The sequence below is a fragment of the Dromaius novaehollandiae genome, chromosome 4, assembly GCF_036370855.1.
Source record: "Dromaius novaehollandiae isolate bDroNov1 chromosome 4, bDroNov1.hap1, whole genome shotgun sequence".
Lineage (NCBI taxonomy): Eukaryota > Metazoa > Chordata > Aves > Casuariiformes > Dromaiidae > Dromaius > Dromaius novaehollandiae.
The window spans coordinates 86,385,001-86,398,354 of record NC_088101.1 but is presented as its reverse complement, the minus strand read 5'-3'; the positions used below and the strand labels follow the sequence as shown (position 1 = coordinate 86,398,354).

Here is a 13,354-nt window from a genome sequence, read left to right as displayed (position 1 = left end):
CGCTCAGCGGCCTTTGAGAGGGCTCTTCTGCAACGGGCGTTTCTGCAGCACAACGATCGCACAGTAAAAAGCAGCTGTGTCGTGAAACGGGAATGATTTAAATCTCTCTTTCTCTGATAGCCGTTGAGTGCTGCTTCTCTTAACTTTTACCACTGCTGACATGCCAGCACCAATCTGTTCCTCCAATCTGTGCTGGTCTGTTGGACAGGTTGGAAAAGGGACTCACACACACAGAGGACACAGATGCAATGCTACAAATTAGTGAAAGAAGCCTGAGGATAAAGGACAAAAGCCACATCATTATGCCTGCAGTTGGTACAGCCTCGCGGTTTGGGGATAAACCTCAGCGCTGCTACTCCAGGACTAGAGAAAATGTCCACTTTCAAGGAAGCCGTCCCTTGATTCTTATTTATCAGGCTGATATTTTGCGACAACTGTTTTTGTAGGAGAAAGTATTCCCTCAAATGAAGCCATTTTACTCCAGCGGAGATTCCCCACAGGAGGCAGTTTGGGGAATTGCCTGCCCTGTTTAGAATTGGATATGTTACAGTCTATACCTTCTGCTGCAAATTGGCTCCGAGTGCACTTGTGTGTGTGTCATTTTCACCTACCCACTCTCAGATATCACCAGCCACCGGAGTTTCGTGCTAAGGGCCTGATTCTGCCAGCCCCGTACGCCGCCGGTGGAAACCTTCATTAAAACCGGCTTGCAACAGCGGGCCTTGTAACACATCCCTCTCTCACCGCGTCGCAGGCTGTAAGGAATGCAACCCAAAAAGATTGCTTAACTATAATGAGCGATGGCTTAAATGAGGAGCACACATAAAGTGCTAAAGAACACACCAGCGAGACGAAGCAATCCTTATGGAACAGCAGTAATACAACGGGATCTCCAGAGCTGGAAAAGATGGGACATAAATTACAAGTGAATTGGTTTCTCCCATCAACACGAATCCTACACATTTCCTTCTCCCCCCCTCTAAGAATCCTACTACTTTTGAGTCTCCCACGGGACCAGGAGCTGAAACGGGATGACATACCATTTCATGCCAGCACTAATCCTCTGCAGAAGGAGCTGTGCAACCAGCATCAGCAGAACATCTACTGGGATTTCCACATCTCCACTTTGACCGCCAACAAGAACTAATCAAGGTAATAGGAAGTTCTGCAATCTCACCAGGTCTCCTGAAGTTTTCGGGACAGAGTTTTTATTTCTACACCAGTACTAGACACTGCTGTTTCTTCCACCAAAGCACGTATAGATTTAAGGTATTCAGTCATTCAGTTCAGAGACACGTGGCAGTCCCAAAACCCCCGTTAAGAGAACAAACGTCCCCAAAGCCTTCGGGGGGGTTGTTCTTCAAGTAGGTTTTATGCAATTCTCATAATCCCCTTAAAGTGTCTAACCCAAATAACCAGAAGAACAGAAATAAACCCTCAATGCTGGCATTACTAAGAATATCTTCTTATTTAGAGAAAAATTTTGAAGTCATAATAACCTGTCAGAGAGGGAGGTTGACCACAGCGTGGGATATTTCCACTACAGAGAATGTTTTTGGTTGGTGGGATTTTGATAAGTGGAATGAAAACACCCAACTTCACTCGCATCTAACCAAAACCAAGTGTGGCTGCAAACACTGGAAGAAAAGGTTGGTAAAGGAGCTCAGCTGAGCGGGAGGAGTTTGGAGTGTGCTTTCTTGCTGAAATACATAGCACTGAATAAACAATAATCAAATGTATTCATCCTTAGCTTTGCTAAGTACATAAATTACGTACCAACTATGGTAAAAATCATGTTTTGAAAACATTTTTCCAATGCAGAAAATACTATACTTTCCCTCATTAAAAAGCTATCAGCAGTCTAACAGCTATTGACAGTTAGGAGATCAATTCTTCATTTTTGCTAATAATGCTCAAGAAATAGGTTTTTACCACCTTGAGTTAATGGTCATTTTCCCAAGCAGCGAAATCACTCCAGCTCAAGAGCAAGTACAAGAGCTACTGGATCAGTGTGAGATCTGTGAGCAGTAGAGATGAGCCAGGAGGTTACTGATGCAAAGGGAAGTACGAGTCCACGGTGGCAACCAAGGGAGCCAACAAGGAGCAGACCCAAAGGGGAAAACACTCCACTTTCCCCAAATGCTCATGCTTCAGCCTCTCTCTGACACAGAGACGAATGCAGAGCTAATGCACAGAGGGGCAAAAAGATGGTGGAATGAACATTACTAAAACTGTAGATGTTGCGAGTGTCCAAGTCCACAAGTCTTCTCACTGAGAGCAACTGGAGATAAACAGCATTTCCTCTGCAGTCTGGCTTAGAGATGGTCATGGGGAACAGGAGCAATGCACAACTCCAGCTGTCTGGAGAGTTTTTCTTTTTTAGAATAGTCCATAATTGTTCCATTTCAACTCATTTTGAAAAATCTGTTTTGGAAGGGAAAAGAAACTCTCTCTCTATAAAGGCCTGCTAAGAAGACAAAGAAGTGTTGAGGAGATACTTGACGTCATTTTAGGTTTTTATCTTTTCATTTTTCATGCAGGGAAATCATTTCAGCAGGCAATATAGATTGAGCTCAGCTTTTAGCATGCCTTCAGCTACTGCCTGGCAATCCTTGACAAGAACCACAAATTTCTGAATGGGGAAAAAAAGAGTTTGAACACTGTCAAACATGGTGCACCACAGCAGCAAATCAGCCAGAAAATCAAACAAACACCTCAGTCAAAGCAAGTTGTCTTTCAGACTTGGAAGCTGGCATTTGGGGGATTTATTGGGTTGTTCAAAATGCTAATAAATTAAAACTCTGCCCAAACCCTTATCTTTAAGGCTTCTAAGGTGATTATCATTGCAATGATATGACGCCCAATTATGAAGCCCACCAGCCCAGTTGAGCATTTTGTACCATCTGCCTTCAGCCTCTTCTACCTGCGTGCCATGCCCTGCGCATGTCTACAGGGCTCACTATAAAGGGAGAAACTGAGAGGCACTAGCAACAAAATCCTCTGGATCAGCTCCTAAGCAAAGATACAACTACGTGCTCCCCTCTTCAGCACCATCCCTACCCAGCCCTTTCGATATGTACAACTATAGCAATGCATCAGCTACACACACCTCAGATGCAAACAAGCCACGGTGTTAGACGAGCTGCAGTAACTACCATGAGCTACACACTTTTTGCTCAAAGTGAACACGAGGTGATTAACTCTGCCTGTGGTGAAATAGGGTTAAAATAAGTCAAAATCAAATTACCTCCTGATTGCTGCTTTTCTGCCAGCACGTGGCAACTTGCTCAGCACGTCGGGGAGTATGTGACATACTTGGTTACCTGCTATGTAAAACATTGGACGGCTCAGTCACTTATTCCACCATCAACACAGGCACGTGAGCCCCTCTCCCTAAAGCAAGCACCTCATCTGAGCTGCGTTGGGTGCCTTTTCCCAACCAGCACTAGAACGACCACACACTCACCTAAAATGATGCAAAATATCTCCTCAACTTACTGCTTTGTAGCAGAAGTCCATCCTACAGAGAGTGGTGCATGCAAAAACCATAAAAACGGCAACTAAGCTTGAGGAAGCAAAACAGCATGTTCTCCAGACTTCTTTGGTTCACTGATGGAAAATTTGGGGTGAAATCAATGCAAGGGAGATGCTTCCCTTCCCCCAAAGCAATCACCCAGCACATCGTACGTTCTGCAAATGCCCCCGTAATTAATGAGACACTCACAGCTATGTGCATCTGGCATGCTTGTGTGTAATTCAGTACCGGTGAGCTTGCAGCTACCTAGATGTCCCCCCATGCTCCCCTCGAGCTTCTCTTCTGCCCCCGAGTTAGACAACAACTGATGCTCAGAGCACAAGTCCCACCACGTACGTTCAGAGCTTCTGCTGGCCACAAGTCCTCCAAGCAGAGACAATGTTTACAGCCCTATTTGCATCAGATTTATAGTTAGATCTTCTTCTCTGCCTCAGAGGAAGGAAGGAGATTATTTTGTTATGACTGAGCAACACGAGAAATATCAAATGCATCATGCCACCATGACCTTAACATTCAGTGAAACCTCATTTTATTATAGACCATCTAGGCCATTAGTTGTTTGGTAGAAAGGGCTATCACCAGCAAAAGTGAAAACTAGTTACAGTTATTTGGAAAAGGAACAGTGCTTTCCATAACAATTTTTGGGCAACGTTTAACCTGAGTAAGAGAAAAAGAAGAAGACAAACAAAACAAAGGAAGTTGAAGAAAAGAAAAAAAACCAGTGCTTTTTTGTGACTGCAGCACAGCAGTAACCAAGAGAAAAATGATATCAAGTTAGCTCCATGACAAGAGAATACCATATGCCACTGAAAGACTACAAAGATTACCTTTCATGCAAAGAAAAGAGCATTCCCAGGAATATCTACGTGTGCAATGGTTAATTGTGGTTTTCTTTTCCATAGCTCAGAACTGCCAAGTAAAGACCTCCTACAGGCTGAGTTTATTTCTAAATTGGTGGCTCTGCTTTAAAGGACAGAGATATCTCACCCATTTGACTATAACAATTCTCTCATAACCTATAATCTACAATAGTATGTTGAAGATTTTCACCACCTTTCATTGCAAGCAAACACAGCCAGGTAGTTTACTCAAGTCCGCTCAAGGGCATGCTTGGGAGGGCAGGAGTATTCAGACATAAGGGATTTCAGACTTTCAGACATCTTTCAAGGTCATCTTTCACTGTCATAACCAAAGGGCTGCCTGGTCCATAGACATGCTGGGAAGCTCCTTGCTTAAGCTAGGTGGAAGCTCCCTTTCACCTACACCCAGAGGGACCACGCAAGTATCAATACCTATTTGGCACTTCTATTGCCCAACACTGCTACCTCAATCTCCCACACATACTTTGCCCAGTTCTTTTAAGAAACTAGAAGTAAAATTATATTTTCCATCCTCTTCAGAATCAAAGGCATCTGGTCTGCTCATCTCAAGCCTTCTGGTAACCTTTTAAAGCTTAAGAGATGATGTGGCCTACACTAGTGCTAATTTGGGGATCTAGGCGTTAAAATCCTCGTCCTAAGTTTTTGGAACTGAAATGCATGTGATCTGTTGGAGGAGACCAGATCAAAGCAGTCTCTCCGCAAGCAAAGTCGACAGTTCCTTCCTAGGAGAAGGAGATCCCATCCTTGGCCCTCCCAAAAGAAGGGGTACTTCTGAGATTAGGACACTGGGCTGCAACCTAGGAGACCTCGGATCCTCTTCTCAGTTTTACCAGGGGCATTGGCATACCTAAGTGGAAAACCGTTTCACTTCACTGTAACTCAGTTTTCACTTCCAAAAAAAACAGCATTAACAACAGCCTCTTTTGCAGTCATTAAGTTTCCAGCCTCTTTACAAGAGCGTTGGGCAAACCATGGCGACAAAAGGGAAGAATCACTTTCTCCTTAGAAAGCCTCGGCCTTTTTGATGGTTTTCATCCATAGCAGCAACCTTCTTTACCTACGGCCCGGTATACAGTCCCTGCCTCTCCTGTTCAATCATTAAGGAGTTAGATCATTCCTTACAACCAACCAACTCAAGGAGCGAAGGAGGACTGATGCCTGCTGGCTTCACGAATCATTTCCCCAGGTTAACAAGCCAGTTTCGGCTGCTTCTTAAATGCAGTCTGTCACTCCCATCACACTGCAGCCTGAGCACACTGATCTATCATCTGCTTTCAAGTCCTTTCCATTGCCACCCTTTCTGCAGAGGTTTGGTTTTTTATACAGAACATTCATGTCTCAGTCTGCTGTTGGGATCCACCTAAGGCTAGTTCACCCTTCCCTGCCACTTGGTTTAATTAACGCAGCAAAGGATACTTAGGCACAATAACAAGGACATGCTGCAATTCCCACCGCACGCTTCATGGCTCCTTCTTGAATGTGATCACTGAAGAAAGTGGTATCCAGCTCCTTGGGAAAGCTACTTATCCTACAGCCAAATGTAGGAACAAGCCATCTGTCAGCAGAGCCCACTTAAGACCCCCAACATAATTTTCACTGATCAAGATAAACTGTTCAGTATTTTTGTTATTTTTACACTGATGTGCTGACATTTTTTTCTAGGAAAGACATTTTTGGCCTCATTTTCTCCTTCCTGCTCCACTCCATACCTTTATTTTACACTTGAACTCCTCCAGTTTGCATAATAAAGTTAGCCTCATGCTTATATTGTCATGGCTGAGGGAAACAAGTAACATATGACACTTTTTTTTCTCTCTCTCAATGCAATTCTGAATGAACTCTGGGTATAACCTAACTTTATCACTATGCAAACCCAAAGATATAGGTCAAAAGCCTGCATGGCTTGCCACAGTGAATGACTTGTATTTCATCTGCCTTAAGGCAGATGGGAACCGAGTCATCTGCTGCTGCATCATTCTTTGCTTTCCTCTTTTCCCAAGCTCTGGTTTCTTTTTCTTACCATAAAATTATGGTTGACAGAACGTAGTGACATCAAATGACCATGAGAGCGATGCCTCGTAAGGCAAATCACACAGGGAAGGGATAATTTCCACTAAGTTCTTGTTGAAGCAACGCCTCTTTCCCAAAACAGTACCCACCTCAGCCACTTCCTAAAGTGGCTTCCTAAACACCGTGATGGAGAGCTGGGAGACAGGACAATCTGAAGGTTAAGATAGCACTAAGGACTAAAGCACTAACTCAGGAGAACAGAGTTCTGCATTTCCAGCCTTGCAACAAAATCTGTTTATGCCTTTTATCCATATTTTATATCATGATATGACTTAGGACTGAAGTCTCTTATGCTAGATGCTGTACAGACACACACCGCAGAAGAGCCCTTGTATTGGTGTTACGGTCAGGTGTCCACACAGCAACAAATATGGAAAAAAGACTGAGAGAACACCTAAAGAAGAGTCACGGCTATTTCTGTCTAATGCTAGTGATCTGGATGTAAAAGGCTCAAAATGCAGCCTAGCCCCTCTGCAATACTTGCCTCGGATTTCACAAGTTTTAGGTGTTTATATAGCTGGGAGAGATCACCTAGTCCATCCCTCCGTCTCAAAGCAGGCTCAAGTTCTACCCATAACTACCTTCTTCTTGGCAAACTGTGCTAAGAAATTCCCATCAATAGGATTTTCTATTTTTATTTTTTATTTATTTATTTTTACATCCTCCTTTAGCAAATCTACTCCATGCTTAAGTATCCCAACTGTAGCAATGCTACCTCATAAAAAGTACCATTTTTGAAAATATATTCTACACTATGAGGACATCCACCAGGTTAGCTGTAGCCCAAACAACAGTCCTCCATTTATTTCAGTGGAGAAATGGTATTTTTTGTAGCCTGCAACAGGAACACAGTAGGAGAAAGGGCTCACAAACCACGGTTGCTGGTATAAAAACCTACAAAATCCAACAGCAAGCTTTCCTTCACCGAAGCAAAGGAAGCTAATTTTTCTTTTGCATTCTTAGTAATAAACACACTTTGCAAGGGAAAGGGAAGCAATAGCTTTGATCAGAGATAATCAGTATTTGTGCAAACAGAAAACCCCAAGTTTTCTATTTATTCTAAATAAAAATCTTGTACATTTTTTATTGCAAGCTCCTCACTACCACTTTTGTTCAGCAGCATTCGCAACACGGAGATTTCAAAACAGCCGAAGTTCTCTATAGCATACTGGCAGCTGAGCTGTGAAGGACCGGCACCTCCACTGTAACAGTCAGCAATACAACTGAACACATCCAGTACCAGATGCTAACAGCACCAACACCAAAAAAGTAAAGCAGTGCTGCATTTGACAGTAGACACAGACTCCCCTTTGGACTGCATGAAGGAGGAGAAAGTTAGCAAGGCTTTTTCTTTTACCTCTTTGTTGGTGACTCCTGGGGGTAAAGTCCCATGCTTATAATCCTCCAGCAACTGCACGGCTTCTTTCAGACGACTCTGCAAATAAAACAGTCAGCAACATCTGTTCTGCACTGAATTGATTTGTCTAAGGCAATGCCTTTAAGTTATGTAATCACATCTTCTTTCACGTAGACCTTGCGATGGGTCCTTCTATACATATAATACAGAACAGGAAATAGTTTAAGGCAAAAAGGATACATTTATGCCTAATGTACAACAGATTTCTAAGGAATTGATTCGCTCCACGTATCAAACTCCCCGATGGACACCTCCCAGCGACGCTGACAGGGAAACTTCTGAGAAGGACTGAAGAGTTGGCTTTGCTCCCACACCTCCTCCCAATGTAAGAGGCACCTCTAAAATGCACCGGCAAACACATTCAGGTTGCTGGAGGGAGAAGGAAGGTATCAGCCTGCACATACAGGCTTATATAGCAAGGTATAAGCCCTCACCACCGAGAATTCGGTGCCCATGAAAAAGTTACAATGCAGCAAATTTGAGCCCGATTTCCAGCACCGCAGTATAAAGAAGGGCAGCTCTACCAAATCTAGCATTTAAGGGGACACAAGACAGCATAATAGCCCCACTTTGCAGCTATGTATTGGCGACCAAGTTGGGTTAATTTATCTTATATGCCATGACATTTCCCACATACTTCAGATGAAACTCCAAGTAACACTGTGCAGAACTGCTAACTTGTGCTGCTTTGCTATAGTGCCTGGTACACATCCATTGAGTTGTTAGAGGTTTTGATTTTTTTTCCCCCTGCTGTTGGTCATGTTCTCTTTAAAAATATCAAAGATTTGGTATCAAGTCATTGGTGCAGTTAAAATTAGAATTGGGATATCAACAAGCATGCATGTGAAAACCCGAGCAATTAAAATAAATGCATGTGCAAATAAAGATCATTTTCACATTGTGAAAAAACAGAAAATAAATACATTTAATGTGTTTAAGTGATCACAAGGGCACTAAGCCATGCTACCAGCCTGTCAGAATCATCAATTTACTCACAGAACAGTTATTCACATAAAAGGAGAGTCTTTTGCAGTTGAAGCAGTCAAAGGGTTTTTTTAATCTTATTTATTATTGCTGAAGTAATTTCACCTACAGAAGAACAAGTCAGGTCATAAATGGTGGCTTTGGTGGGGTTAAATCTGCTTATCCAAGCCTGCAGAAAGCAGCAGATAACTGAGTAATAGTTCCCAAATATTCAAAGGCAAACAAGCTATTCAGATTAACATTTTAAAAAGATTGCTGCGGGTTATCTATCATCCAGATGAATAACGTGGAGTTCATTTGACATTTCTGCACTAGCCGTCGTGGGGGCAGTTTTTATAATATTACCGCCCGAGGACATTTTACAAATACAGAATATTTTGTCTAAAACAACATGCAGTGTGATTATGACTCATCTAAAGACCTGTGGTTTTACCGTAATAGTGTCAGGGCCCCTCATGATCATTACCAGCGCTAGTCTCACACCGCCTCGTAAATAAGGCGAGTATCCTTGCAGCTCATTAGGTCCGCTTGCGCGCCGGATCAGTCGCAGGGAGGCTCCTTTTCTCCCTTTCATGCAAACATCAAAGGGGACTTTGTTTTCTTGGAAGTGCCAGCAGTTACGCCAACCTGAGAGCGGCAGCTAATGAATGACTACTGCCTTTACAACACGCAGCACGAGGCATTTGGAGAAGCGTTAATTCCTTCACTCAGAAGAGCAAGCGTGGTGTGATTGGACTCATGACCGTTTTTACATGGGCTACGCTAACGTCCCCAGCGTCGTGTATTTTCTGCCCTGGTATTTCATATTTCATTCCTGTGCACTGATGAGCAGCTACTCAACAGAAGTGGAGAGTCTGTATGAAGATGCCAAATAAGCCTTGATATCGGAGGTAGGAATGAACTCTGGAAACAACCACGTATTCTCGGGGAAACGCAGGCTCAGAGCTCGGGCTTGTGCTTTCCGAGCGCTAAAGCAGAGGTCAGTGCTACCGGTCCGAAGCTCACTGCAGCGTGTCACTACACACACGTATCAAGTGACGAATTATCACCTCCCTTGTGCCGAAATCGTGGAGAGGCCTAGGATGCAGATGCCTGTACTAAGGCAAGATTATCTCACAAATCTGATTCAGGTGACGCAGCCACACTTTGACCCTTTGAGGGCTAAACGAGAAGACCATGAACCTGTTCTCAAAGCAAAGACTACTACTACATACCCATAAGCAAACAAGGCTTTTGAAAACAGTATGTGCTTCTAAATGTTTTCTGCCCTACTCCAGTGTTAACCCAGCCATTTCAGGCTCCCCTTCCCACTGAGCCTGTCCCATGAAGCATGCCTGCCAAGCCCCTGCAGAAGGGGACCGCTGATCGTCCTTCTCGCCCTTGCTCTAGACTTCCCAGAAGTGGGCTGGATTTCTCTGTCAGCTGGACTTAGATCCGCTCCTGGAGCTTGGCATCACTCTAGGTATGGTGTTCATTCCCCTTCCTGAACAGGGCCAGCTTATGTTAAGAACATGTAAGATATCAAAAGAAAGATAGTTAACACAAATCTGGACTATTTCCTAGTGATAGGTGCAAGAACTTTCTTTTGCTCTCTTCTATTCCTATTTCATTGGGGAATTAGGAAAATTAGAAAGCTCTATGTCTCAGCTATTACAGATTTCACAGAGTATTGAAGATGAGTAACAAGGTGTGTACAGGAATCTCCCCACTTCTTGACAGGTTAGGCAAGCACCGATTTCACCTAGAAGCAGGCTGTGGAAACACCATGCATTGCAAGAATCAGAATTATTTAAAACAAAAAAACCTTTCATTACTGGCTCAGAAAAAACATCCATCTAGCTCAGACTTTCTCCAACAGTGCCCATAAGCAGATGCATAGGGAAAAGCAAGAACTGGGCAAACAGTTTAGGTCCTTTCTTGGAAGAAACTTCTTTAGAAGCCTAAATAAGCTTGATCTGGATACTAAAGTGAGTAAGACTAGTCACTTGCCATACTCTTCCACATCTCTCCAGCACCCCACAGCCTTAAGAAATGAGTGCTTATTGTTTAAGCCAAAGTTACAGATGAAGTTACACATTTTCCTAGCAGGATGAACGCAGGCTAGCAACTGTGGCAGGGCTGTGTCCTACGAACAGATTTTCCTCTTTCAGAAGTGGCAGAAGATGACTGACAAGGAACTAAAAACTAGTTTCACTCCTAGAAGCATTCCTCAGAGACGAATTTTGAGCCAATTTCCTGTTCATTACTGACGTTGGACAAAAAGAAAGAGTTGCGAATTACAGTGATGATTACCAGCAATGCAGTACCAGGATGCACTGTTCCTGGAAAGAGGATCGAGACCTTGCATGGGAAGAAATGCAGAGCTTGAGAAACAGCACAACGCAATGGGATGAAACCACTTGGGGAGAGGCCTGACTTTCTGCTGGACACTCGGAGCTCCGTAGCTGGAAGTGCTCTCCTTCGCCAAGTGCTCTGGTTCCTCTTCCTTTCTTGCATCTCGCCTCTCCAACAGAAAAGGCAAATAGTCCTAGCAGATAGGAGGAACCCACATACCATGTAGAAGATGCAGAAACACAGAGGAGTATCTAACCTACTCTCCTGTTTAACACGCTGGGCCTCCTTATTGCAGGGACAGTTTTGCTCTTTACAATCCTGTTTATTAGTGAACTGTGAAAGAACTTGGACTAGGAGAAAGACCTAGTCAGAGTACTGCATGATCACAGGACTATGAACCACTACAGCCCTGAAAAACAAATATGATTTTTACGCTTTTTCGAGTGAGGCACTTCCAGTGTGTGAAGAGAAGTAATCATACAAGATCGTAACAGGACTTTATTCTCTTTTAGTTCTTCTTGATAGCTTCTTGCCTTATGAGCCTCATGGTTACTTGCTTAAAAACCATCACATTAGTTCAGGTAGGAAAAAGCTACCACTTACCCTGCATATCAATAAAACACAATTGTGTAACATTTCAGATAGTCTGACATGGCAAGCCAAAATCCAGAGGTGAAGAGCCAGAGCCAGCTGAATAATAACTGCAGATCCAGGGAAGACAACCGCTCTTGCCTCCAAAGCTAAAAAAATAAACCAGTAGTGCCAGCACAACATTCTGGAGAGCCATTTGTGCTCATTATTGGTATGTTTTTTGTCACTGAGATTACCTACACTGTGTGTCTTGCAAATTATCTACACAGAACAGCATGTAACTCTGAATGAAAAACTGGAAGTAATAGATGAATGGGTCTGTGTTCTATTTTTTTCTCCTTCTCTTGAGGAAATCTTAGTAGTTACTATAACAACCCTGGCCAGATCCCATCTTGTTTAGTATGGTAACAAACAGAAAACAAAAAGGCCCAATTTTGCTTTTAAAATTGCATGAATTTCCTTTCAGCTCGGTGGGGAGAGAGAGGGAACTTTCTCAAAGAAAAAAAGTCCTAATACAAAATTGCTGATAGTTCCTACAGTTTGCAAGAAGTGGTGCAGAAAGCAAACAGGAACGTTAAATGTAAGGATCACATTAAGATGACATCTTCCAAAGGGCTTGGAGGTGTCCAGATAGTTTTAGCGAACTATTCACAGCCTCAATATTTTATTAGTGAAAATACGCGGTTGCCTTGTACCCTTCCAGAAAGCCAACCAAGCTCTTAACCACTTGAACCTCCAAAAAGACAGGAAATAACTTTACAGCACGCAGCAGCTCAGAATGCCAATCAACTCCACTGCCTGCATTTTAGCACAGCACAGCATTATTATGGTAGTTGGTAGCGTGTTCACAGCTAAGATTACGCTGCATCTCCATTTTAACAGGGATAAGAGGTCTACAAGCACCCTGTCTACGAGGTTGCGCTGCCATTTCAATATTTATTGTTGCTTGATTTTTTTCTTAATACAGATATTTGTAGGGAGAAATGTCACTTGAGTTTTTACAGCACTGATTAAAAGGAAAAAAAAAAAAACTATGCAACTACAGTTTTTACTAGTATGCGACATTTCTTTCATACCCCTTTTCTCATAAAAGCCACAGCACTTCTAGTGGTGGATTATGGGGTCTCAGTTCTCACAATAGGGTGCTAGACAGACCATCTGTACCCTGAGAATGTTCTTACAAACCTAAAACCAGAAGCAGTGCCAGGGATCTACTGAGCTCAGCAAGGCAGAAGCACACAAACTCAACGTTTCGTGCTCCACCAGCCCAGCCGGAGGAGCACCCACCTGGGAAACGCTACCGAGACGACGACGACAACAAAAAGTCTCCGAACAACGGCTCAACCTTTGCCTCACGCTGAGCGCGATTTAAGGAGTCTTTCGGACGACACCTCAGTTCCCTAAGGCCATGGGAACGGTGCAGTGGGCTCCTGTTAAACTGCGTGACTCCACTTTATGGCTACAGCTGTGCTATTAGACCAGGCAGGGCCTGAGCACGAGCCTGCAGACATCAACACGGGTCAGCTGTCAGCATGGTCTTGG

At 43.4% G+C, this 13,354-nt stretch overlaps 1 protein-coding gene across 2 annotated transcripts in view; it reads right to left on the bottom strand.

Annotated features, from left to right (window-relative positions):
- The window catches only part of SFXN5 (sideroflexin 5), a 110,490-nt gene that overhangs the window by 76,384 nt on the left and 20,752 nt on the right, over positions 1-13,354 (bottom strand). Inside the window, exon 3 of one of the 2 annotated variants that reach the window (XM_026121807.2) lies at positions 7,844-7,921. The exons of the other annotated variant lie outside the window; for it this stretch is intronic. Within the exon in view, the coding sequence (XP_025977592.1) occupies positions 7,844-7,921 (78 nt within the window). The remainder of the gene's footprint in view (positions 1-7,843; positions 7,922-13,354) is intronic. 2 annotated transcript variants of the gene reach the window in all.